At 39.4% G+C, this 27949-nt stretch overlaps 2 protein-coding genes and 1 non-coding gene across 4 annotated transcripts in view; 2 read left to right on the forward strand and 1 right to left on the reverse strand.

The window, feature by feature from the left end:
* Window positions 1–6613, reverse strand: part of WBP4 (WW domain binding protein 4) — a 65709-nt gene extending 59096 nt beyond the window's left edge. Inside the window, exons 1-4 of the mRNA XM_059378102.1 lie at window positions 6457–6613; window positions 5412–5484; window positions 3018–3080; window positions 2805–2928 (exon numbers count right to left, since the gene is read on the reverse strand). Coding sequence (XP_059234085.1) covers window positions 2805–2928; window positions 3018–3080; window positions 5412–5484; window positions 6457–6458 — 262 coding nt within the window. The 5' untranslated portion in view covers window positions 6459–6613. The remainder of the gene's footprint in view (window positions 1–2804; window positions 2929–3017; window positions 3081–5411; window positions 5485–6456) is intronic.
* Window positions 6614–6732: 119 nt separating this feature from the next.
* The window catches only part of ELF1 (E74 like ETS transcription factor 1), a 107017-nt gene continuing 85800 nt past the window's right edge, over window positions 6733–27949 (forward strand). For both annotated transcript variants that reach the window (XM_059378099.1, XM_059378100.1), the window contains exon 1: window positions 6733–7261. The gene's annotated coding sequence lies outside the window, so the exon portion shown is untranslated. The remainder of the gene's footprint in view (window positions 7262–27949) is intronic.
* TRNAE-UUC (transfer RNA glutamic acid (anticodon UUC)) lies at window positions 7292–7363 on the forward strand. The gene has a single exon. It is a non-coding gene; the product is annotated as a tRNA-Glu (tRNA).

Genomic DNA, 27949 nt, shown 5'->3' on the forward strand with positions numbered 1-27949 from the left:
CTGGAGTAGGTAAACATATGAATGAAATAGAACAAAGAGTAAAGAGACCCAAATGCAGACTCCTGATGCCTATTAGAAAAAGAGATCACTTAACAAATGATGTTGGTTACTTATTTGGAAAAAAGTAGAGCTATTCTCCACTCCAAGTCCCCTCTCATGTTTGCACATAAATATAAACTTCAGATTAAAGATATATGTGAAAAAACCCCACAAACTAAAATAGTGTTAAACCTACATACAAATCCAAATATTCCATTATAGCAAAAAAAATAAATAAAAATAAACAACAAAAATAATATGCTATGTTATTCATAATAGAATTAAGATTTTTAAAAACTAAAAAAAATTAAAAGACAAATAATAAGTATTTACAACAAATATGGCTCATGGTTAATTTTGTAACAAAGATTCCTTACAAATAAATCCAACATTCTAACAAAAGATGGACAAAAAGTACAAAGATAAGACAGCTTGGTATTAGCTATCAATATATAAAATATATTCATACTTTGATTCTGCAATTTCATCTCTATAGAGATTAAATTTACAGAAATAAATGTGAAAAAACACGCCTGCATAACGGTTCACTGAAGCATTCATTCTAACAGTGAAAACTCTAGGCAACCTAAAATGTTAGTCTGGAAGAGATTAGTTAAATAAGTTATGACACTTTTATGGCATTTTGTTATGGCATTTCATAACCTTTATTAAACACTTATTGCAAGTGGTCACTGTAATAAGCAGTTTATACCATTATGTTACTTAGTTTTTGTGAAAACTGGAGGTTGTATATCTAGCAAGTGGCAATTCTGGTGGATTCCAAAGTCTGTGCTCCTAACCACTCTGTAGCCATTAAACACAATGTATATCCTTAATTATTTAAAAGAAAGGAAGTATTTGACATGTTATTGAGGGAAAAAATAAAACCACCTCCAAATAGACTACAAAGTGGCGTATAACTTAGAAAACTCTAATGATGTCTGGGATAACCTTAAAAGCATTTAGTTTTTAAAAGTCTTTTCTTTGTACTGCATTATTGCACTTTAAGGGGAATGTATATCCTATTAAAGAAAATGAGGCTATCAAAAATAATTTGAAAAATCCTATTTAAATACATTTAAGTACAAAATGCAAAGACTGATTTGCTTATAGGGTAGCATAATGGAACCTCCCAATCCATATAATTGATGAGATGAATTTTCAACGACTCCCTTTTAATCCTGCAGGAACACCTCTATCCTTTTTTTTCCTTTAAGCATACAGCTTTATCCTCATGGAAATACAGCCCCCATCCCTTCCTTTTAACTAAAAATGTCCAGGATAATATTTTTAAAGTCTGGTTACAACTATCCTTATTTGATGAGGGCAATACCAATTGACTTATTATTCTGCTTAAAAACTAATGGAAAGAAGTTTTTGGAGAGTGAAGAATATCATTCCATGTTGACTATCTCAACCATTCTGTAATATCAACAACTGGGACTGCTATTTGCCTGGTTTAAGGATAATGGATTTGTCAAGGAAGAAATGCTGACAGAAAAGCTCCTGAGTTAAAGCCTAAGTTCATCAACAAGATTGATACACTCTACTTAATAAATGCCTTTATCCGGAACTGAGTTATCTTCAAACCTCCAAATTATTTACCTTCTTGCTGGTGACCGCATGGAAAAAGGGGACTCTCATATCCTGCTGGTGTATGTGAACTGGTCCAACCACTATGTAGAACTTATGGAGGTTCCTCAAAAAGTTAAATACACATATACCATATGACCTAGCAATTTCACTTCTGGTTATCACTCAATGGACATACAAGCAGGATTTCAAAGGGATATATGCACTCCCATACCTACTGCAGCATTACTCATAACAGCCAAGATATGTAAACAACCCTAATGCCCATCAACAAGATGAATGGATAAAAAAGATATAGTACATATGCATAATGTAATACTATTCAGCCATGAGACAGGAGGATATCTTGCCATCTGTAGCAACATGGATGGAACCTGAACATATTATGGTAAGTCAGGTAAAGAGAAGACAAGCATACTGCATGATATCACTTGATGCGGAATCTAAGAGTCAAACTCATAAGACCAAAAAGTAAAATTGTTGTTTCCAGAGGATAGGGGGTTGGGGGCTAATGCTGATACTGCTTAAGGTTATAAACTTGCAATAAGTAGTACTTAAGCCACAGAGATTGAATGCACAGTATAACGAATATAGACAACAATACCATAATAGATAATGTGGTAAATATTGCTTTAGTAGTGATCTTATTACGGTATATAAATGCATCAAAGTATCACCTGCATAAACTATGTTTTATGTCAAATTTATCCAATTAAAAAAATTATCTGCCTTCTAGTGGTAAAATCAGTAAATTTGTCCACAAAAGGCTAATTCACTATAACTCAACTATATAACCAAACATAATTCATACTTTTGACCATATGGATAAAGCAAACTGTGGTTATAATGCAAGGCATATTTTTTAATGAATAGCTCCTTTTAGCCAAGTACCTAAAAAACTCAGCTGTGTCTGAAATGAACACTGACCAAGACAGAACTAGGACTAGCTAACCACCGAGGTAGTATGGTTATGAATGGAGATGTTACAACATGAAGCTTTAAAAGTAAAATAAAAGTGCATAAGCAAAGTCCCATGGTCTAAATACAGCTATGATGCATAGGAAAAGCACCAAGACTAGACCCTGAGTGTACCACCTCTTTATGGAAACAATAAAAGCTCACTGAGCATGACCTCTGATGTTAGTTTTAAAACATGCTGGCTGCTTTTTTACCTGACTCTAAGCCAAGCCTTTTCAAATCCTCTTGGTATGCTTTCAGGGCAGCTGCCTCCATTGCGGCAAACTCCTTTGATGCCTTTTCTTCTTCCTTTGCCTTATCCAGGCTTTTCTGTTTAATCTATGTAAGACACATATAAAATCGAAAGCCAGATAAAGGACCGATATTTACATAGAAAAACTGGCAAAGAAATAAATTAATTAAATTACCTCACTGATCCTCTTTGCAACATTCTCCTTATGATTCTTTCCTCTTTCGTGAAATTCAACACTCTTGAAAATTAATAAGAGAGAAAATGCAAAGGAAAGTTACATTAATATCATAATGGTCACAGTAAGGTAACAATAAATAGAGGAATGGAACATAACAAAATTGGAATGATTTGACAGGAAAATAATTTTAATGCAAATCAGTCCTTTTAATCAAATGATATGAGGGAACTGAACCATGTTAATTGTTATCATATCCTCTGGTTTCCTTTGGTGCTTAAAATAAACTATGATAACCATATCAATGGAGAAAAATACAAAGTACCCGTGATGACAAATCTAGTTAATATGATTGTAACAAGGACTCAAACAAGACATGAAGCCAGAGAGAGGAGTGGGAACAAAACTTAACTTCAAGAAACACCTCTCAACATAAAATGTCAAAACCTGTAAGTCTCTAGAATTTGTACTGCTCTGGAAACAGAGAGAATAAACAATATTAGAACTTATTCCTCCAAACTATGAGGAAAGTAGACAGCAAGGAATTCCTTCCAACTTATGAACAAATACTTTTACACACTGTGGTAATGGTATAAAATGTACAACTCTTATGGAGGACAATTTGGCACTATCTACCAAATTTTGGCTGCTGGAATAGAGAACAAAGTTCCTACATACTGACGTGGAGAGAGCTCCAGAGATACTGTTCAATTAAAAAAACAAACACGAGGGGCACCTGGGTTAAGCCTCTTCCTTTAGTTCAGGTCATGATCCCAGGGTCCAGGGATCGAGCCCCACATAGGGCTCTCTGCTCAGCAGGGAGCTTGCTTCTCCCCTCCCCCACCCCGCTCTCTGCCTACTTGTGATCTCTTTCTCTCTGTCAAGTACGTAAATAAATAAAATCTTTAAAAAACAAAACAAAAAACCACGAAACTATGGTGAAGGATAATGTGTATGGTATCCTAGGTTTTACATGACGCTGTAATAAAAACCTGTATGTGCAAACAGAAACAATGAAATGGACTAGAAAATGAAAAAAAGTGGTAACCTACAAAAAGTGATGGTGACTGGATGGGACAAAGGAGTGAGTGAATGTTATTACTCATTTAAAACAGTCAGGAATGCTCCCTAAATTACAAATGTCTGGGTGTACGCAATTAAACAATTTCTGATAAACCTTGCAAAATAAATTTTGTCAATCAAATCTAAGCTAAGCTATCCTAAAGTACTACCATGAATTCCTCTTTAAAATGAGACATTGTAAAACAAAGGTTTCACAATGGAAAAAATTCACCTTCTAATTTTCATATATCAGGTTTCCTAAAGTTAATTATACCACACAAAGAATATTAAAGACCCATTTCAAAACAAAATAATTTTGTTTCTAATTAAAGGTTAAACTGATGTATATTAATAATCCAAAGAGAACAAAGATTATCCTAGAAGGGATTATTTACTCTTCTTGACTCCTAAAATTCATTGAACTGATTAGGAACCTCAAGAGAGGAGAAACTATCAACCATTTGTACAGAATTCATAATTTATGCAAGGATGGCCCAAGTTAAACAAGTTGAGATCTTTAGCAACTATTCAAAAGACCAAAAACAAAATCCTGGAAAAAAATATGCCCAAACTCCTTGTACACAGTAGTAAATAAATGTCTATCAAAGAAGTATAACATTGTTAAAAACGGGGCTACTGTTCTGTTGTGCATGCAACTCTATCAAGTACAAAGGCTAGGAATATATACTTAAAAGATAACCCCGTCTTTCAGTATATAATAATATATACATTCTGTATATAATAATATATACATTATGGCATGCACATAAGGGGGAAAAATCAGTGATGCTTTTATGTCTTAAAAGTTTAATCTAGATTGAGATACAGTAATAAATGCTTAATAGAGCTGCTATTTTCATAATAGTCCATGAAAGAGGTAATGATATTCTTTAAAATGAAACCATTTATAGCTACAAAGCTTTGCAAATATGTTTAATTTATTTTTCTGGAGTTGAAAAGACACAAGATAAACTACAATAATGTTCTTTTTTATATATAAAGGGCTTTGTCCTTTAGTATTTTTTATATGGTAGTATTAAACAACATCATAATGTGGATAAACATGGAGATGACCCAGTCAACATCCATTTTCTGAATGTGACTAAAGGACATAGAGAAATAATTTGGCTCAACATATAATCAAATTTAACCCGATGAAAAGGAAGAAGGCTCACCACTTTCGTACAAGAAATGAAAAGACAACAGAAATATTTCAATGTTTTGAAAAATCAAGAGCAATGTATTTGAAGGTGCTTCATAAATACTGTTCAGATCAAAAAGAAACACAGGAATACAATATCATTAAACTCTCTTATAGTGGAATTATCATACAGGCCTATTGTCCGCTATCCAACACTTGCAGTAATCACAGAATTTCTTTGGTTGCGACTTCCAGTAGTCTGCCCTGTAAAAGAGAAAAACAGGTCTAAGCTTATTTATAATTAAAAAGGCAAAACTGTGCATGTTTTTATATCTTCTTAGAGTCTGAAATATAACACCCTCTTGCTGAATCCTGTCTTATTATACACATTACCTTTAGTATTTAACTCATGCAGCAGTTATCTGAAATTGTTGCCACCAGAAAAGTCGTCTGCACCGGATTTAAAACTTCCTTTAATAAAAGTGCTTAAAAAAAATTTTTTTTTCTCATTTGCCACTATCATCAGTATGAAGAAATAAGAAACATCTTGGAAAAGATTTATCTTCTCTATGCCTTTCTGGCAATTTGGGAGATTGCCCTAATGGAGGCCTGAAGAAGCTCAAAGTTTGCTTTAAATCAAGTTAGTTCCATCAAAGGAACAAAGAACAAGACTCTTTTGGAGGGAGACTGGTTCCTCCGAGACTATCAGTTTATACAATTTGTTCTTGGGACTTGGGGCAAGAGGAGTTGGAAAAGCCAAGGGACCTCTTAGCCCGCAAGGCTTGGGGGGGGGGGGGTTGAGTGGGAGTTATGCTAATAAGACTCGCCGTTTCTACCAGTCGGTGAAGGCGGAGGTGGCCCAAGTCCAACCCTAAAGTTTCACAATACCCCAGGATTCAAGCGCTACAGAAACGAATAGGGTGCTTGCTACCCCCCAACTGTGCAAGTGAGGGAGCTCCCGGCTGCTTCGCGGGCAGCAGTCCAACCTCAACTGGCCGCCAACCTCCCTCCCGAAGCCCGAGCTTCGGGCCCCCAGGGCGCCCCGAAGGATAGCATTTCCAAATGCCCTGAAAACCGGCCCTGCCGGTCTGCTGCCGGTCCCGAGCGAGTTAAGAGCACCTCCGTCACGCCTCCAGCCGAAAAGAGGTGGAGGGGGGGTGGAGGGCGAGACCCGGCAGAGAAAGGGCCGCCCTGGGAAACAACACCTCGTTGTTTAGAGCCTGAGACCCGACTCACATGACTGGACCAGCCGCTCCGTGCGTCGCCCCGGGGTCCGGCTCGAGCTCGTGTTCCCCACGCGGGGCGAGTTGGGACCCAGCCCGTCGCGAGGCCCACCGTAGCCTCCAAACCCGAACACCTCCCTCTTTCCCCGGGACCAGGGTTCCACGGTTCCCAACTACGGATGCCCAGGCGACTCAATCCGCGTTCGAAATCTCCTCCTCTTCCCCTCCCCCTACGGGGCGGTACTCTGGGATCCTGAGAGGTGGGGTCGGTATAAAGGGGTTGAGGTCACCCAGAAGGGGTGAAAGCGCGACGGGACCTGAGCCGAAGGACAAGAACTTCACGCCTCAAGTCCCCGCATCATCCCGCCTTCACTCTCTCTCTTCCCCTGGGATCCAGAACCTCCACCCTTCTAGGCTCGCTGGCTCGTGGCCGAGGAGCTCGCGCGCCGCCTCCGCCCCAACGCAAACAGCTGTTCCCCGAGACGTCGCCGCCCTCAACTTTGCCAACTAGTCCGCACGCACTTTGACCAGCGAAGCAACCCGGACCTGTAGGCTGGGGGCCGTTGGCGGAGTTAGAAAAAGAAAGGTGAAACAGCTGGTGTCGGGGCAGCGAGTTGCTGGGCTTCGCCTCAGAACTTTCCGGAGGCGGCGGAGTGGCCCCGCCCCGCCCCCGCGACGCCCGCGCACACGGGCCGGCTAGTTCCTTCGCTCGGGGAGCGCGTGGGCATCCGCGGCGGCTCGAGTGGCGCAGAGGCGACGGGGGGAAGAGCGGCGTGGGGAAGCAGAGCGGAGGCAGTGGGGGCGCGTGCACTTGTCAGGTGAGTCACGGCAGCGTCTCTATCAGCACTTCCCATATGGTCTAGCGGTTAGGATTCCTGGTTTTCACCCAGGCGGCCCGGGTTCGACTCCCGGTATGGGAACGAAGTAACACTTTTAAAGAAAAAAACCGAATGGGAGAACTTACTTATTTTGTTTCCCCTATTCTGACTCTCTACTTGTCTCCTTCTGATGAGTTTGTGACAAACGGACATTCGTGCTACGCCGGGCAGACTGGAGGAGCGAGTGCGCTTGGGTCCCTCGCCTCCCTGCTCTGCCAGCGGAGTTTCACTTTCCAGGGGCTGCCCTCCTGCCCCTCCGCCCCGAGTCGTCCTTTTCCAGACGCTCGGGAGGTGATGATTAACTCCGGCCTAGTCTTATCTCCTCCCAGCGCCCCCCGCACCACTCCCCCCCGGGCCCACACCCTCCGCGGCCGTAGTTTTCCGACCGTCCCAAGTGACGTGGGGCGTGTTCACCCCCTGCCCTCGGAGCCGGGAGTCCGCGCCCCGTTTGGAGTCCTCGTTTCTTTCCGCCTGCTGTTTACGGGGCCCCCCCCCCCCGCCGCCCCCCCCCCCGGCACAAAGCCGCCTGTCGCAGGGCGCGCGGCGGCGTGGCGGTCTGGCGAGCCTCGGTGCCTTCGGGCGCACTTTCCCGTCCGGGTAGCTGCCCGTCGCCGCCCGATCGGCCGCGTGTCCACCCGGCTGTCCCGCAGCGGCCGAGCCCGCCGGCCAGCTCCGCCCAGCCTGACCTCGGGGGCGCTGGTTTCTGCGTATAAAAGTCCCGCGGACTCCGGAGCCACACACTTGAGTGCCACTGCCTGGGAAGGCCTCCGGGGCAGGGAATCCCCCCCCTCCACCCCCAATCCTCCCGCCCGGCTTTAAAGCGCGCACCCGGACGCGCGCGCACGTGCCGCGGGGAAGAAAAATACCACTATGATGAGATGTCTTTAGGGAAGAAATTTAACTTTCCAAAGGGTCTAACGTTTTGAGCGCCGCCGATAGAAGAATCTTGGGGTGGAGGTGGGGCTTGGAAGAGAGAAAATTGGCTGGAGACTGGGGAGGGGATGTTATAACAAAGTTTCACTGTATTTTTAAATATAGAAGCCCTGTGTTTATTACAAAGAAGGGGCAGCTGTGTCAGCAGCATGTGAGCTGTAAATGAAACAAAAGCGTTATCTTAAATGCAAGCTGAAATTAGAAGATGGGGTGAGCTATAATGTTTAGTCCGTTGGGCCTCTGGGAACAATTGGAGAAGGAAGAAGTGGCTCTTGTGGATGGGTTTCTGGCCAGTGCATTGAGAAGAGCAGAAGTGGTGGTTAGTGAGCGCATTTCCAAACTTTTATATTTTAACCGCACAGTGAGTTTTGAAATAATCTGTTAACGTGATGCGCATGATTAAGGATTAATCACTTTTATATTGTAAGTAAACTTCCGTAATTTAAAATATTTTACCTCTTGGTTAGCTGAAATCTTTGAGTATTTACAAGCACCGTCACACGCTTTTGAAAGTTCCCGATGTTCAGGATCGTATTAGTAGGTTTTGGACACAGTACTGAATGGAATTGTATTTTCGCTCCTGCGATTAGCTCGGGATTGACCTTGGGTGAATCTTCCACCTCCTCTGTGCGCATTGTTTACAGCCTAAACTCTTGATAATACATATCTTCAGAAGCTTCGGATAGAGTTGCAAGAATTGAGCAATTCTTGAATAGGTCATGCAAGTGGAAACGTTTTATTTACGTGGGGAAAGTTTCATTTAAATGAAGAGTAGGATTGTGTCATTATTGAGAAACCATTTACTAAAAAACTCCGTCGGAATTTGGAAGGAGGGAAAGACCCCTCTGCCTTGTCTCTGGAGAGGGCTTAATTGTTCTTGACCTTGCATTTTGTGTTGACGTGGTATCATACAGTACCAAGGTGCTAAAATGGATATGATTTTCAACTGAGCACCCAGGAATTGCAAATAGCTTTGCTTTTTGTATACTTAAAGGATTGCTGAAGGGAGTAGTTTGGTGACAGTATTTTTCAGACTCCTATACTGTGTACCAGGCCAAACAGGGTAAGGCACTATCAGAGTTACAGAACATCACTTTTGCTCCCGAGACCTGGCAAAGAGAGGTAGAGGGGAGAGTGTTTGCCTTGAACCTTGAAGAACTGGTTGGATTTCTCCAAGTGGAGAATGTATCTTAAAGCTGAGGGGAGTGGAGGGTGGGGGGCGGGGCTGGAGGAGGAGGCGGAGTCAACGGGATGAAGCTGGCACACTGTCTGAACACAGTGTCTGGAGGAAGAGGCATGGGAGATCAAGCTGGTATGGTAGAAGAGAATTTCACCTTAATAAATTTTGACTAGATAACAGGTTCTTTTATCAAAGGAGTACCATGTATGTAACTAGAGTTTTCAAAACATTTTCTCCTTTGAAAAAACAACTATAGCAGTAATATGTGAAACTTTACTCTGTTAAAAACCTTAAGCAATGTAGAGACTTGTGCCCGTATTTTATGTTCATCAGTTGAATAGTAATTTTTAATTGATAGAATGAGAAAAGCAGTCAGTTAGAATTCATTTTGAAGGAATGAAATCTTGGTTTAAATCATGAGCATTATCTACAACTATATTCTTACTAGCATGCTTTATTGAAAATGACCTTAATATTCTAAGACTGAGCTGCTAGCTGCTCTCAATAAGGCATACACCTTAAATTGGTTAAGGGTCAGTGTGTTTGTGCCTTGTTACCAAAAAGGCACTGATAGTCATTAGGTGTTTTAGGTGTCCCCTCATGAGCCACAGAGTAAAGGGATACTAATTGAGTGGTATGTATTTGCCCAAGTAGTCTCTAAGATTTGCTGCTCTTAGGCACAATCAGAAGCTATATGACCATTTAGTAAATGTTTACAAAGATGAATACCTACATTTAAAGAAACATAAGGGATTAAAAAATGATGGCATTTAAAATCCAAGGACTTTGCCATGGTTGAATATTATCTGGCCTCTATTTACCTCCCCAAATTCATGTCCTCCCTTCTCTGTCTCTTCATTATATATCAGCCACACTGGCTTCCTTTTTGTTCCTTGAACATGCCAAACTTGTTTTCCCACTTTTATTTCTTGGTGTTTCCACTGCCTAGAATATTTCCCCTCCAGCTCTTCATATTTCAGTCAACATCAGTGAGGTCTTTCTGATCACCCTTTTTTTTGTTGTTTATTTTATTCTTTTGTTTTCTCCTTTTTTTCTTAGTACCTGAAATTAACACATTCCCTTGTTTCTGTTTATTTCTTAACCTTTTTTCCCACTAGAGTATAAACTCCTGGAGGGTAAGGATACTGAATAGTGAAATCATTCTTGCTCTTTAAGATTCAAAAAATAGTGAAGTAGTTGGAACCCTCATGCAATGCTGGTAGGCTGTAAAATGGTGTGCAGTCTGGAAAACAGGATGACAGTTCCCTCAAAATGTTCAACATGGACTTACCATAGCCAGCCTTTCCATTCGTAGGTATCTACCCAAGAGAAATTAAAACCTGCCTGCACAAAAACTTGTACATGTGTTTATAGCAACATTATTCATAAGCAGAAAGTAGAAGTGCAAATGCCTATCAACTGAATGAATAAGATGTATCTAAACAGTCAAATGTTATTTGGCAATAAAAGTGAATGAGCCAATACATAACATAATATAGATCAGTTTCAAGATGGTTATGCTAAGCAGAAGAAGCCAACTCAAAAGACCACATTTTATATGATTCCGTTTATATGAACTGTACATAATGGGCAAATCTAGGAGAGAAAGAGGATAGATTATGGTTGCCTAGGATTGGGAGGTGAAGGGGCAGTAGTTACAGGGGCATGGCTTGGAGTGACTGCTAATGGAGATAAAGGTTTCTTGTTAGAGTGTTTGAAATGTCCTAAAATTAGAATAATGATAATGGTTGCACAACTCAGTAAATAACCTAAACGTTGAATTCTATTCTTTGGGTGAACTATGGTATGTAGAGCATATCAACAAAACTTAAAAGATTTAAGTAATAAAAAGCTTACATAATATTTTGTCTCTGCATTTTATTTTTATCATTTGGATAGTAAGCATTTAAAAATATAAGTGGAATAATTTAACACTGCAGTTCTAGCTCCTTGGATGTAGCAAGTGTTCAGTAAAGAGCTGATGAAGGAGGTTAATCTATACAGATAATTATGATACAATTCATAGTGTGACAGATGATCAGAGGGAACAAAGCCAAGGGTTATATGGCTTGGGGGCCTCCACGATATCACATCTGGAGTCATGTGAAGTGAATGGAAAAAGGCCTCCTATAGGAGGCAACATTTGGGATGGGCTTTGAAGTCTGGTTAGGCATTTTCTGGTGATGATATAGTGGAAAGCAAGGCATTAAGAAAGAAACAGGCCAGGGGCGCCTGGGTGGCTCAGTGGGTTAGGCCGCTGCCTTCAGCTCGGGTCGTGATCTCAGGGTCCTGGGATCGAGCCCCGCATCGGGCTCTCTGCTCAGCGGGGAGCCTGCTTCCTCCTCTCTCTCTGCCTGCCTCTCTGTCTACTTGTGATCTCTCTCTGTCAAAATAAATAAATAAAATCTTTAAAAAAAAAAAAAAAAAAGAAAAGAAAGAAGCAGGCCAGAGTAGAGGCAGATTAACAGTCACTAGCACATTTTGGCTGAGCTGAGGGTACAAGCAGGATAGGAATTGGAAATAAGGCTGCAAAAATAGATTAGAGCCTGCAGCAGACAATGTTGGTGCTGTCAGATCCCTGGTGTCTTTATCATCCCCCCCCAACCAGTTGTATGCCTCGAGTGGTGCTTTTTTACCTGTGGAGAGCTGGAAGTACTTGGGGTTTGTCCCCTTACCTTTAACAACTCTCCACTGAAGACTCTCCAGTCAAGAGAATAACTTTGAAGCAGGGACTTCGATTTGTTCCCTTCTATACCATCAGTGCCTAGAACAGTGCTTGGCACTCAGAGAACATTCAGAATGTATTTGAATGAATGAATGCAAACCAGGAAGTTGGAAGGTCTATTCAAAGTTTATTTTACAGATCCCCTTACCTCTTCCAGAGCACTTAGATAGGAAATTTTGGAAGGTTCTGATTGCGAAGCTCTTTGAATTTGGGGATAAGGAATTTACTTAGCTGGGAAAAGGGATTTCTAGTGATACAAGTTTTTGATGAAACTAATTTGGTGGTAGTGTGCATGATGAACCGGAGGATGGAAGGATTGTGTCTGTAGTGTCCACTCTCATCTGCCCATTCCTGTTTCTGCTCCCACTCTCCCTTTGCATCCGGCCTTAAACAAGGTGGAGTGTCTCCGGAAGTACAGAAATAATCTGATAGCTGTCCTTGTCTCTCTTCTCTCCTTAAATAGGGTGGTAGCAGTGGAATGCAAAGGATGAGATTTAAAAAAAAAAAAAAAAAAGTAAAATGGAAGAAAAAATTGAAGATGCCAGGAAGTAAATACTCCTAAAAGAAATAGGGAGGTTACAAAGCATAAATATGTATTTATTTGTTTATTTATTTGGAGAGAACAGGCAACTGTTACTCCTAGGGTTGGTCAGACAGTAAACTACTACTGCCCACCTTTATGTGTATGTGTGTGTGGCATTTTGAATACTAAAACTGTACATTGAATCCAGAGACAAATTTAAATGAGACTGCCACCCTGTGGACTTAGATGACCTAATATCATCAAGAATCCTAATAAAACCTCACTCATTTGAAATTCACTATTTTCGAACTCATCATGGTTCTTCTCTGTTGTTACATGTGGGTTGGAAGGTTGAAATTTGTTTCCTGAACTTTTTCTGAGGCTTTTAAATAAAGGAAATTTAAAATACAGTCAATAGTCTTTAAAAGTTGCTAGGATAGGCTCCTGGGTGGCTCATTGGGTTAAGTCTGCCTTCAGCTCAGGTCATGATCTCAGGGTCCTGGGATTGAGCCCTGCATTGGGCTCTCTGCTCAGCAGGAAGCCTGCTTCCTCTGCACTCTCTGCCTGCCTCTCTGCCCCTCTCTGCTTGTGATCTCTCGTTCTGTCAAATAAATAAATAATTTTTTAAAAAAAAAGTTGCCAAGAGGGGTGCCTGGGTGGCTCAGTGGGTTAAAGCCTCTGTCTTCAGCTCAGATCATGATTGCAGGGTCCTGGGATCAAGTGCTAGTCTGCAGCTCCCTCTGCCTGCAGTTCTCCCTGCTTGTGCCTGTTCGCTTGCTCTCTCTCTCTCTCTGATAAATAAATAAATCTTAAAAAAAAAAAAAAAAAAGTGGCATGTTGTAAAATAGTCTTTTTCCCCCTTCTATTGTACTAATTTTTTTTTTTTTAAAGATTTTATTTATTTGACAGAGGTCACAGGCGGAGAGGCAGGTGGTGGGCTGCTGAGCAGGGAGCCTGATGTGGAGCTCCATCCCAGGACCTGGAGATCATGACCTGAGTCAAAGGCAGAGGCTTAACCCACTGAGCCACCCAGGCACCCCTGTACTAATTTTTTCATCCTATGTTATAATACATATGGTACTGCTTTTTAGCTCTTGAGAAATATTTGAAAACTCTCTACCCTCCCTCTTTTCTTTGGCTAAGTGAAAGTGACTTCCTTCTTATTTTTTTATAGAGCTGGATTTTATTGTTAGAAATTGTCCAGGCTTTGATAAATTGCCTTAAGTGTATTTATGTAAATAATTTAGATTTTATTCAGTGTTAGTTATTTAGAAGGGCAGTCTGCTCACAAATTAAACTGGTAAACTAATTTGACTCAAAATGAAATAGTGATTGTGAAAGACTTTCTTGGTCTCTGCAACTCAGGCAATGGTTCTGTCTAGAACTCGAGAAAATAAAACTTTCCCAGCAGAAGAGCTGTTTACAACTCGATGTTGTAAATGGCTTATATTCCCTGAGGTGTCAGGAGGGGTGGAGTAGCTGTTTAGCACTTGAAATTTGTATTAACAGTAAAGCAGAAGTGGGCTGAAGCAGCATTCTGAGGTCAGCAATGGTGCATTCTTTCTGAATGTGGTTTCTAGACTGAGGAGGAGAATGGTTGAAGTATCAACTGGACTCCTCGCCCTTCAGTTACCTGATACTTCCTCTTAGGAACCTTATATTTTGGTAATGAAGAGATTTTCAAATAGAATAGTAATGATTTTAAGTAACTCATTATTTCCTTGAGTTTTTCTGAAAAGTGTAGCATGACATATATCATGATATCCTTTAAATGGTTTCATTTAACTATTCCAAAGTAAAGGAATGGGACTGGGGGGTGACTTGTATACATTTTTTTGCAACATTTATATCTTATATTCTACAGTTGATGTATACTCTAGTTTATATGAAGTAGATGATGAATCGTGGAAATGCAGATGTTTATCTAGGTTTACAAGGTACATTGCTATTAAAAAGCAGTATTATTTAAATATCGTTTAGGTATGGAAAGTAACTTTTGAGATACTTCATGGTTCATTTGCTCCTTTCCTAAGTATTGGGACCAAGAACCAGTAAAGTTGGGGAGGTATTTGTTTTTTAATCTTTAATGGTTTCATTATCGTATTGGCTTTAAAACTGTAAATGACATTGTACTTATATAAAGAAAATTTTAATTTGATCTTTAGTTTGCTGTTTGTTATTGTATAGTATTTGCCTTTTTATGCTGGAATGGTGATTACTTTAGGATTAATGGTAGCTAGCGTTTCCTTTTACTTTTCACATCTGGCTTCATTTTCACAAATGTAAAAATAAATATTTTGTTCTCTGAAAAGTAATTCCAGTATAGGTGACTTGAATTTTGTTAAAGAAGTAACATCTGTTTCATAAATTTTATGTGCGCACCTGTGTTTGCAAATTCAAAATTTTATTTTTGAATGAAGACTACTCACTATTAAATAACTTTGATTTAAAACCTTTTTTGCTTTGTTTTAGATCTCTGGGAAGGTACTTCGCTAGTGAAGTGTCCAGACAATCCTTCTAAACAATCTTAAATCTTTCTTTGTAGTTTAAATCTCTTAATTTAGTTAAACTCTCTTTTGGATTTAAAATCCCAAACCTAGGATACATTTCTGATTTAGGATGTGTTGATATATTGCTTTGTATATAACTTTTCATCTGTTCCCAGATTTAATTAAACATTTAATTTGAACTTTCAAGATTGTAATGGGATTTGTTTTACCCTAGCTTTCCTGATGTCTGTAATTTATCACTGATACTCCCTTATGCTACGGCATGCAGATGACTCAATTAACTGGGAAGGTTAGGGCCCTGCCACTCAATCTCCCACTGAGCAGGGTGGGCACTGACCCAGTTGTAAGAGCTGAAGTAGGAAGTAAGAATGTGACTGGAAGAGACTGACAGCAGACAGGGTCCTAGCAGTCTGAGAAGATACACAGGTGTGGCTAAGGGTGAGGGGAAGTATCAGGATGGAAGGAAGAACATAGTTAAGTTCCTTGAGTTCCAAGCAGGCAGTTGTCATCAGGGAATTTCAGATATGAGTAGGGAAGCCATTTCTTTGTTTTCCCTTGTTTTTTGGTTTTGTTTTTGTTTTTGTTTTGTGGGTTTTTTGCCACTGCACATGAACCACAATTTTACTGTTCTTTAAAATCCTGCTTTCAAAGACTGTCTCTTTTCTATTTTCATTAGCTTCTGGAATGTCTTGGGTTAGTTTAGGGGTGCATGTTTTAATGGGACTTGTTACCACAGCTTTGTAGGAAAAAGAAAGCACTTGAAGTTTATAAAAAAAGCAAAGCCTCACAATCATTAGAATGGCTGCTATAGAAAGAAAAGGAAATAACAAGTGTTGGAGAGAATGTGGAGAAATTAGAGTCCTTGTATACTATTCATGGGAATGTAACATGGTACATACAGCCACTATGGAAAGCATTATGGTGGTTCCTCAAAAAAAAAAAAAAAACAAACAAACAATTACTGTATGATCCAGCAATCCCATTTCTAGCTATATACCCCAAAGAATTAAAAGGAGAGTCTCAAGGAGGCTCTGTACATCCATTTACACAGCAACATTATTCACAACACACAAAAAGTAGAAATAACCCAAGTGTTCTTCGGTGCATTAATGGATAAACAAAATGTGTATACATACAGTGGAATATTTTTCATCTTAAAAAGGAAGGATATCCTGCAATTTGCTACAACATGGGTGAACCTGGGGGACATCATACTAAGTGAAATAAAATAGTCACAGAAAAATAAATACTGCGTGATTCCACTTATTTGTGGTATCAAGTATAATCGAAATCATAGAGGCAGAAATTAGAATGATGACTGCTAGGGGTTGGGGGAAGAGGGAATTGGGATTTGTTTAGTGGATATAGAGTTTCAGTTTTGTAAGATGAAAAGAATTCTGGAGATTGGTTGCACAACAGTATGATTATACTTATTGCCACTAAACTGTACACTTAAAAATGGTTATGATGGTAAATTTTACGTTATGTATATTTTTCCATAGGTTTTTTTAAAGGAAAACTTGAATTTATATTTGGATATTAAAGTTGTAAGATTATAAAAACCTCTGTGATGAGACTGAGGCTATTTGGTGGATATTCAGGTATTAGTTGCCGAATACCTGGATAGAACCATGAAAATTGCAGACAAGATCCTCATGAAGCTTACAGTTTAGAGCAGGAGACAACTGTTGCATATGGGGGAGACCCTTGACAGAGTAGGGGGAGGGGCTACATTGAAAAGGCTTCTCCAAGAAGATGACATTTAAATGGAGATGTGGTGGATGAGTATGCTTAGTGGCTAGGAAGGAAAGGGTGGGGAGGCAGGAGGGAGTAGTATTTTGGAAAAAGCTCCAAAGCAAGGAAAGGAACAGTCTCCTTTGGAAGGTGAAAGAAGATCCTGAGGGCTGTGATGTGTGAAAAGTTGGGGGAGGTGACCAGGGCATGTATCAGATCATTGAAGTCACTGTAGGCCACCACAAGAATTTTGAGTGTTGAGGCACCTGGGTGGCTCTGATGCTTGAGCGTCCCGACTTTGGCTCAGGTCATCATCTCCAGGTCCCAGGATGAAGTGGAGCTCCCTGCTTAGAGGGGAGGCTACTTCTCCCTCTTCCTCTACCTCTCCGCCTACTTATGCACTGTCTCTCTCTGTATCTCTCTGTCTCAAATGAATAAATTAAAAAATCTTAAAAAAAAAAAAAAGGATTTGAATGTTATCTTAAGCAGAGATGGCAGATGTAGATGGGCTTAAACCAGGGAGTAGGGAGGTAATGTGGAGTGGGAGTAAGGAGAAAAATCCTGTATCTTCTCTTCCGTGTAGGTTTTAAATATGAATTACCTACTTAATCTGGAGCTTGAATGCCAAAGGGAAAAATGGTTCATTTATATTTATTCGGATGATATATTGGTTGCCAGTGTGACCTGTTGATGTGCTAAAACCTCAAGAGTAAATTTAAGGGGATTGTCAAGGACAATCATGGACATCTATGAAATGTCAAGGGCAATTGAGCAGAGGTGATTTTCACCTTTATTCTCTGATTTGGTAGTTGAAACCCCAGAAATGGATGGATTTGCCCAGGGAGAGTTTGGAGAGGAGTGCTTTCGGTGGAATCTTTAGAACTTCTCTGTGTTCAGTGACGAGGTGGTGGAGTGGGGCAGAGAAGACTAAGAAAAAGTACTCCAGAATTGACGGAAAACCAAGAGAGAGCATTTATTAGGTCTAACAAAACAAGTTCCAAAATCATTAATTGGTTTTCACCCTGTGTGGTCATTAACTTATAGATTTAGTGGTTTAATAGGGGTATAATTCATTTTGATTAGATTCAATTCGATTCGATTAGAATGAATTAAAAAATGAGTGGAAAGTGAAGAAATGGAATATAGACAAATCTTTGAGGAAGTTTGGTTGTGAAGGGAGTGAGAAAAGTGGTAGATGGGTTTAGGGTTATCCAGTGATTGGAGTTGTTCCTATGGAAAAGTCTGAATTTAAAGAATATCTTTTTTGGATCTATGAAATGTTTGAAAAACACATTACACACCTTGCCCTAAATAGGATTTACCCAATGCAAATATGACCTTCTCATGGATTTAATCTAGATATGGTAATATGGAATTACATATATACAGGGCAGTCAGGTTTCTGGAGGTATGGAGGTCTCTCTGTCACTATACTAATTTATGGTCCTCAGGGAAGTAAAAAATAGAGAATCCTGAGTCCCACTTAATCAGTTTTAACCTTAGGTGTAGGACTCAGGAATGTGTGTTTGCACGGTGCACATGTCTTTAGAGGATTCTCATGCATCTCTTCTGCGAATGGCCTTGGAGAAAGTTGCTCTGAGAATCCTTTACTTTGAAATGTTCTGCTTTTTAATAGCTCCAGCATGACTTAAATGAGATGTAGGGCAAGCACTGAGGAAGGAAAGATTTTCAAAATTTTGTCTTCTGGTATGATTGGGTAGTAGTAAAAGTTTTTAGTGTATTAGGATGAAACTAGCTTGATCCTTTTTCCTGATTGTAAAAGTGGTAACATGTTCAGTGTCAGTACTTCTGCTTTTCTTGTTTCTTCCCTCCTTGCACTCTAAGAAGCGTGGTGCTTACTCCTACTGAATTGCCTTTGTTTGCTCCTAGAACTTCCTCTACTAATAATATTCCATAGCCTCCGCTGTATATGGCGGGTTCCTATCATTCAGGTCTCAAAGCAGCTGTCACATTTTCAGAGAGGCTGTCAAAGTAGGTTTTCTTGGTCACTATGTCACTTTGCTGATTTCCTTCATATGTGGACAGGGACTCTGCCTGAATTGTTAACATGAATCTATAGGTAAACTGTATCCTGAGTCTATACAACATGTAGAAACTAGTTAAATACTGGAAAACAAATAATAAAGATCATAAAAACCTTAACAGTATTAATACTGTTAACTTTCAGTTAACTGTAACTTCAGATGTTGGAATGTGGACCACAGATGCATAAATGTTGATTGTACGTGACATAGACTGTTTGTAACTTGTATATTTCACTTAAGTGTATTCTGGAGATGTTTTCATGTCTACACCATTTTATACAGATAATCATTCTTAACAGCTGAGTGATACGGTATGTTCAATATGATGAGGTACAGTCCCTATAACATCTGATTTGCCTGACGGTCCTTTTTTTTTTTTTTTTTTATAATTTTGAATGATAGTGCTGAATTTCTATCTACATCTTTGTTTTTTTGTTAGAACAAATGCTTATGATTGAAATTGCTGGGTGAGAGGATCTATACATTAAACCTTTTTGATTGTGAAATTGCCTGCTGGAATGATATTCTTTTACTCTCATGAATAGCCTATGAGACGATTTATTTCCCCTGGACCCCCTCTAATTATTTTACTCTTTGCTATTTTAATAGGGGAAAATGGTATTGTTTTTCTGCTTTAAGGTTCAAGAATGAGTATCTTTGAACATTCTCTGTTGTGTTTGGCCACATTTCTTTTGTGAAGTGCATATATATATTCATGCTCAGTGCCCAATTTTTCTGTTAGAGTGTTTGATTCTATAATAGTAGTTTTTTTCTCTTGTATTTTACTACACAGGTTTTTAAATATACAGCAAAGATGAATTTTGCTCATGTATCTGCCATCTAGTTTTTATCATTAACATTTTATAATATTTGCCTTATCACACATTTATCCTTTTATCAAAAGTAAATTGCAGGTATTAGTACTTTTCCATCCAAATACTTTAACATGCTTGGCATTGACTATAGATTCCATGTTTGTTTAGTTATTTTTTTCTTTTGATGTAAAGTTTATATAAAATTAAATGCATGAAACTTTTTACTTTAAATGTTTTATTTTTTTAAAGACTTTATTTGTCAGAGCAAGAGAGAGCACGCGCGCACAGCAGCAGGGAGAGTGGGAGCCAGAGGGAGAAGCAGGCTCCCCACTGAGCAAGGAGCTGGTCTGCTTGTCCCTCTTTCTTTGCCCTACTCATGCTTTCTGCCTCTCTCTCAAATAAATAAAATCTTGAAAAGAAAATAAAACAGAATCGGATGTTTATTGATCAAGATTTTTTTATTTGAGAACACACACATGAACACACACACACGTGGGGAGGAGGAGGGGGAAGAGGGAAAGAACCTCAAGCAGACTCTGTGCTGAGTGTAGAGCCTGTGACAGGGCTGGATCCCAACCCTGAGATCATGACCTGAGCTGAAATCAAGTTTGACACTTAAATGGACTGAGCCACCCAAGGGCCCCACTGTTCAAAATTTTGATGAGGAGGCCAAGGCTGTCTTCTGTCAGTGAGCCCATGGAGGCAGCTCCACATTGTAGGGTCTTTCATACGCACCCACAAGATGTTGCCTGATAGTTCTAGTTTTGATTTTGTAAGAGGAGCATGAACTTTATTTTTCATAAAGTATTTGCTGGATTTCAATGTATGTATTTGGCTGTGGAAGCCAAACCAAAGACTAGCTTTTTTTTTCTTTTCTTTTTTATAGGACTTTTGGTCACATATACCCCTTGTATTTCCTTTGCCTTAGCTTTGGTTATAGTGGTTTTAAATTTTTACGTAGTCAGATGTCATCATTTTCCTTGTATTTTTACTCCCTTTTATGTCAGACATAGGAAGACATTCCTTACCAAATAATATACAGGTGTTTATATTTTCTTCTGGTGCTTTTCCTTTTATTACGTTTGAATATCTATTAGGAAGAATGTGGTATAGGGATTTTTTAAAGAAGATTAGCAGTGGTTTGAGATCATCAGCATATACTGTCTAATGAACAGTCTTCTCTTCTGTATACCTTTTTCTGATACAAAATAGAATTTAATGTTTTATTGATGCCATTTTTTAGTAAAGATTTAATTTTTAAGTAATCTCTGCACCCAGCGTGGGGCTTGAACTCACAACCCAAGATCAAGAGTTGCATGCTCCACTGACTGAGCCAGCCAAGTGTCCCTGATGTCATTTTTATTATAATCTATGTTTGCAAATAGTATCTGCTTTCTGTTTTTGAGAGTATCAATTTTTTTTTTTTAATTCGGCTCCATTCTGGGCTCCAACTCACAATCCCAAGATCAAGACCTCAGCTGAGATGAGGAGTCGGTTGCTTCACTGACTGAAGCAGCCAGGCACCCCAAGAGTTTGAGATGTCTTTAAAAAAAAAAAATCCTATTCGATTTAATCTCTCTTATTCCTACATTTAGATACTTGAGATAATTTATTGCCCACAGGCACATTCTCTTTCACTATTTCTTTTTTATGGCTTCATCACTTTTCTTATATATTGTTTCATTCAGCTGACCTCTAGCGGAGTCTTGAAGAATGGGGAGAAAGGATAGTAGGGAAACAGTAGGAAGAGTCAAGGCTGAGAGAGGTTGGTAAGTCGTGGAGACTGACTTTTCTGACTTTTAATTGTCTGAATTCTTAATCTGTAAAGCAGATTATGCATGTTTATTTTAGCATCCTTAAATTTGGGAAATGTATATTAAGGTGGCTCAAACTAAATTCCAAAGTTCAAAATATTTATGAGATTTTTAAAGTTTGGGGTGTTATCAAAATGGCATAGAATTCCACAGTGAGGGTGGTTTTTAATCCTGGCTTTAAAGGAGCAAGTCATAATTTTTGAGCAACTAAGTGTATCCCCTACATTACTCTTTTTTACGACTGGGTGATTCTTCAGACCAGAGCTGACTCAGCAGGGGAGAGATGCATACTCTAGGGTGGCCCACATGGCTGGGGGTCTGTCTGTGCAGCTCTCATACCATCGTGGTGGCAAGAGGGATCCCAGCAGCATGAGAGGGTAAGCCCCTGTGTCCTTATCCTTTTTAGACCTGTGCTTGTGTCTTATTCTTATTCCATTGACCACCGCATATTTAAGGGATGGAGAAATAGACTGTGCTTCTCTATAGAAGAAGAGGCAGAGTCATATTTCAAACTTAGAAGTCTGAACAGCTTGGTACCTATTAGTACAGTGGTTTACCACAGGAAGTGAAGGAGTTAGCTACCTGGATATCTAACAGAACAGCCTCCCCGGTAGTGAGAAGACGCTGTGCACAGATCTGGAGGGGAATAATGCTTAAGATGTTCCTCGGATAGCAAGGAGAGGTCAGTGGGACTAGAAGACAGGGAGTGAGCTGAAAGTAGGAAGAGATACAATCATAGAGGTTGGGGCCAGGGTAGGATCTTGTCCTTGTAAGCTCTTATGAAGACTTATTTTTTGTGTGAAAAAAAGAGCTAAGGGGAGTTTTAAGGTAGAAGAGTGATATTATCTGGCTTGTGTTTTAAATAGATTACTGCTGGCTGCTGCTTTGAGACTAGATTGTAGGGAAAGAAGAACAGAAACAGGAGGGCTCCTGAGGCTGCTGCAGATTAAGAGCACACAATGGCTTGCAGCACGATAATGACAATGAAGCAGAGTGATTCTAGGATTCTATGTATGTTTTGAAGATTGAGCCAGCGGGATTTTTGGATATGACTGTAGGACAGAAAGAAGAGTCAGTAACCAAGGCTTTTGGTGTGAGCAGCTAGAAGTATTCACTGTCTACCAAGACTGGAGAAAACTGGATAGAGTAGGTGTTGGAGAGAAGACCAGAAATTCAGATTTGGATATGTTAAGTTTGAGAAGACTGTGACATTTTTGGAGGTGTCAGGTTGGGTTAAGAGTCTGGAGTTCAGGAGCAACACCTGGAGATAGAAATTTGTGAGAACATGGGGGTGCCGAGGTGGCTCAGATGGTTAAGTGTCTGATTCTTGGTCTCAGCTCAGGTCTTGATCTTGAGGTTGTGAGTTCAGGCCCCACCTTGGGCTCTAAGCTGGTAAAAAAGAGGAAAAAAAGAAGGAAATTTGAGAACATTGAAATACTGAGAGCATTGTGTATATCTAAGAAGTATTTCCTAAAATGACTATAAATATAAAATACTTCTAAGTTTTAAAGTTTCATTTGTACCACGGGTATGGTTTGAAGTAGGGAAGAAGAGAAGCAGAGCAGTTTAGCTGGAGCTGAAGTGTATCCTTGGTGATGACAGTAAACCGAGAGTTTAAAGAAGTTGTTAATTGTTCCATCTGTACAGTATTATGAAACATGAAAGCCTGTAGGCTAAGTATCTTATTTGAATATTCCTTTTTACTGAAACATTTACCAGTTTGTTTCTAATTAGGGAAGTTTATTGACAGAGGGCTGCGTAAGTAAACACCTGAAAGGGACAGAAGATCAAAAGTTGAGGGAAAGGACCATGATTAGATAATCTGTTGTACTCTTTTGAGAGGTTTTTTTGTTCACTCCTTTGCTCTCTGTGTCTGTCTCTCTCCCTTTAACTTTCTTCATTGTCTATTAACATAATGAGATGTTCAGGTGTAAGCGTGGGGACTAACCCAGAAACTGTCCTCTCTTAACAAATGTAAAGCTTGCTGCTTAGGCCTCAATCTCCAGACAGGGCTGCAGACCAAGGCTTACCCAACCCATTCATAGATCCTGGACCGTTCAGGAAAATGCGGAAGGGACCTTAGTTTTTGTGTAATTGAGGCGTATACAGAAATGACCTGAGAATGGTTTGGCTTGTGTGGAAGAGAAAAAAACAGATTTATCATTGAGCCAATATTTAGTTCAACTTCCAAATATTTTCATTCAGCAAATATTTATTACCATACTATTGTGGGGTCAGGAATGCTATCAGGCTAAAATAAATGACCAGAGAGACATGTAAACAAATGATTAAAAAAAAAAAAAAAAACCCAAACGCCATGTTCTTCACCAGATATTCCAACAGAGTAGCAGGAGGAGTTATGAAGGAAATCTGTTCACTTTTAGGTTCTCAAAACCTATTGGGAGTGCTTTGTACATTTTAACAATGCTTAAGTGTATATGTGAATGCATAAGCAATGTGATTCATATGTCTGTTAGATAATTTACAAAATACAGACGGAGGTACAAAGGAGAAAATGACCAGTTCCTCCTCGTAAAGATGGAGAGAAGGGCTTTGCAGGAGATTCAGTGGGTAGAAAGGCCAACAAATACGGAGTTAGAAAGCATGACATGCTCTGAATAAGTTCAGCAGAGTTGGATTGTGGGGTGTATGTTAGGAGGTAAAAAGGCCACAAGTGAAGCTACTATAGGATAGACCAAAATCAAGATGCAGAAGTATCTTGTATTGGGGGCACATTGTTGGCTCAGTTGGTTAAGTGTCAGAGTCTTGATCTCACTCAGGTCTTGATCTCGGGGTTGTGCGTTCAAACCCTACATGAGGCTCCACACCCAGCTACTTCAATAAAATCTTGTACTGGAATTTATTCTGTGAGTATTACAAGGCTATTGAAAGTTCTTTTAAATTGGAGTATTAAGGGATGCCTGGGTGGCTCAGTTGGTTAAGCAGCTGCCTTCGGCTCAGGTCATGATCCCAGCGTCCTGGGATCGAGTCCCACATCGGGCTCCTTGCTCTGCAGGGAGCCTGCTTCTCCCTCTGACTCTGCCTTCCACTCTGTCTGCCTGTGCTCACTCTGGCTCGCTCTCTCTCTGACAAATAAATAAATAAAATCTTAAAAAAAAAATTTAAATAGGAGTATTAAAAGAATAGGTAGAATGAATAAATGAATAGGTAGAATTCATGAGAAATTCTTAAAAACACAAAGTTATTCTTGAATTAGGAAACCAAAGTTGATAGAATTTTTAAAAAGTTACAAACATATATAACTGGAAGTAAGTACTACAGGTAAGGGTTATATCATTTATGGTAGAATCTGTTTTATCCCTTTCAGATTACCTATATGATCTTAGTGTAGGTATAACCTAAACTAGATGATCAAACTTACACTAAGGTAATCAAAATATGCAGGTTGGCATTGGTTGGTTTGGGGAAGAGAAAGAATATATTTTTGCCTTATGAGATTATTGCAAACATTAACTTTTTTCTTTATTAAAAATTCTATTTATTTAAGAGAGAGTGTGCATGCAAGCACAGTGGGGAGGAGTAGAGGGAGAGAATCTGAAATCTCTGATGGTTTCTTGTCTTTTTTGACTCTGACACTTCAGAGTACTGCTCAGGTGTTTTGTAGAATGTCCCTCAATTTGATATTACCTTCTATTTTCTCATGATTATGAACTGGAGTAATGACTTTTTGGGCTTTTGGATTTTTAACATAATTATAACATAAAATTACCCTTTGTTCAGCATATAGTTCTATGAGTTCTAACACATGTATAAATTTGTATAGCCACCACTATAATCAGGATATAGAGAAATTCAGTCTCCCCTCAAAACTATTGTGTTCTTCTGTCACACCCTACCCCCTAATTCGTGCCCCTATTACCACTGATCAGTTCTTCGTCATTATAGATTTGTGTCTTGGAGAAAGTCATATAATTGGAATCATAGAAGATATAACCTTTGACACTGGCTTCTTGGACTCATCAGAATGCTTTTGAGAATCCTCTAAGTTGTGTTTAATTAATAGTTATTCCATTTTCTTTCTGAGTATGAAGGTACTGTTAGAATGTTTATCTCTTCTCCCTCCTCCTTTTTTGATAAGTAATTGAGAAATATCATGTCCTTCTGGCACTATAATAAGCAATTTAAATGATTTTTTTGTGTGTGAAATAGGGATTATCATTTTTCCCCATTACAGAAGTGAAAACATAGGCGTGGAGCTAAAGTAGCCCTAGGTCATACAACTAGTTAATAGTGGAGCTGGGGCCCAAACCTAGGTCACCTGCTCTAAAGCCCATGCTTTTGGACTATGTGGTTAGTTGCTAATCGTCAGCAATATAATTAAGAGCAATTGAAGTTCTTGTTTAACATAACATAAAGTTCCTCTTCTTTTTTGTTTATATTTAGTTCTTTTTATTAAAGAGAAAAATAATAGAACTGTAATTTTTTTCATATTGCTGGTTTATAACCTTTGGGGCTAATAAGCCTTCTGTGATTCAGTTTTAAAGCACAAAGTCAAGCCAAGTAAATAATCAGTTCACAAGCAATTATGAATTAACATGGAGTGCATCTGTTTATGAGAATTAAAGCCATAATACTAAGTTTTTTCTTTTTTAAAAGATTTTTATTTATTTATTTGACAGAGAGAGAGAGAAATCACAAGTAGGCAGAGAGAGAGGGGAAACAGGCTCCCCACAGAGCAGAGAGCCCAATGTGGGATTCCATCCCAGGACCCTGAGATCATGACCTGAGCTGAAGGCAAAGGCTTAACCCACTGAGCCACCCAAGCACCCTGCCATAATACTAAACTTTTTCTTAATCTCCTCCTAAACAGGATCTCTAATTTGTGTTATAGATGAGTAATAAATGTTATATAAAAATAGACACTGTCTAAATAGTTTAAATCAGCCTAGTTTAAAATAAGAGATTGGCCTTCTATCGGAGTCTTCTTTCTTTTTCTTCTTTCTTTCTAAAGAGCTTGGAGGTTTGGGGTATTTGGGGTTTTTTTGCTCTCGTACTAAAAGCCCATTTACTTAACTATCCTCCTGTCCTAGGATAAAAAAGAGTGTTCCCAGAATATTAGTATAAGGTTTCTTGTGTTTTTACAGATATTTTATTAGTGAACTTAAATAAATGTAATAGGGTTTGGGGGAAACATAAAATTTCCAGTTATTCTGAGTATCTGGTAATTTTATGTATTACTTTCAGTAAACTAAAATTTTGATGGGGAGATTTCTTTCTTAAATGTGGCCTTAGTGTGGTATTTGTTCTCTGTTCCTCAAACACTTCTCAGAGGACTTGGAGCGGCTACAAAATCATAAAACATCAGAACTGAAATGGGTCTTCAATATGACCAGATCTCTAGGCTCTCCTAGTATTTCAAGAAAAAGGAAACGGAGTCCCCAGCGGTAGTGTAGCGTGTCTACGGTCACGGTTGGTCATACCAGCTGCATGGTGTGGCTTTTGCCCTGAGACAAGTTACCAGTTTATCCATGTGGAGATGGACTTGTACAGAATTTACTGCAATATGAGGTGGAATGTTCTTGGCAGCAGAAAAGGCACTGTTTTTCTTAAACAAGCCCTCCCCTCCCGCCTCAAGTCTTTTCTTGACTCATTCACTACACAATAACTTTCTATTTAGTTTCTCACCTTTCATTCTCTGTTAAACTGTCTCTAATCAGATGTTTTGTCTTTTTTTTTTTTTTTACCTCTACCATAATATGAAAACTCTTATTTCAAAATTCATAGTGACGTTCATGTTGCTAAATTCTGCTGGTTTTTTTGGTGTTCCCCCCACCCCCCACCCAGACTTCATTTTATTTGATCTGTCCTCAGCATTTGGCACAATTGCTCAATCCCCTTTGGTACTCAGATTCCAGGGTAATACCATATTTGCCTTTTTTTCCTGTGACATTTTTGAGTACTCCTTCTCAGCCTTCTCTGATAGCTTTACCTCAGCTCCCCCACCTCTAAATATTGGAGGGTCCCAGGGGTCTGTCACTGTTACTTTTCTGCCTGTAGCTTTAATATCATATACACATTAATATCATGTATATGTTAATGACTTCAGTTTGCATATCCAGCCCATACTCCCGCCCTGGGCTTTGGGACTATGTCTGCAACTCAGGGACAATATATCCAACTTGACATCTCCACTTGGAACATTTAAAACTTAATGAGTTCAAAACTGAGTTCTTAGGTCTCCTGGGTGGCTCAGTTGGGTTAAGGATGTCTCTCTTGATTTTGGCTCAGGTCATGATCTTAGACTTGTGGAATTGATCCCTGAGTCGGGCTCCCCACTCAGTGTGGAGCCTGAGATTTTCTCTCTTGCTCTCTATCTAATACTCCCCCA

The sequence above is a fragment of the Mustela nigripes genome, chromosome 15, assembly GCF_022355385.1.
Source record: "Mustela nigripes isolate SB6536 chromosome 15, MUSNIG.SB6536, whole genome shotgun sequence".
NCBI classification, from domain to species: domain Eukaryota; kingdom Metazoa; phylum Chordata; class Mammalia; order Carnivora; family Mustelidae; genus Mustela; species Mustela nigripes.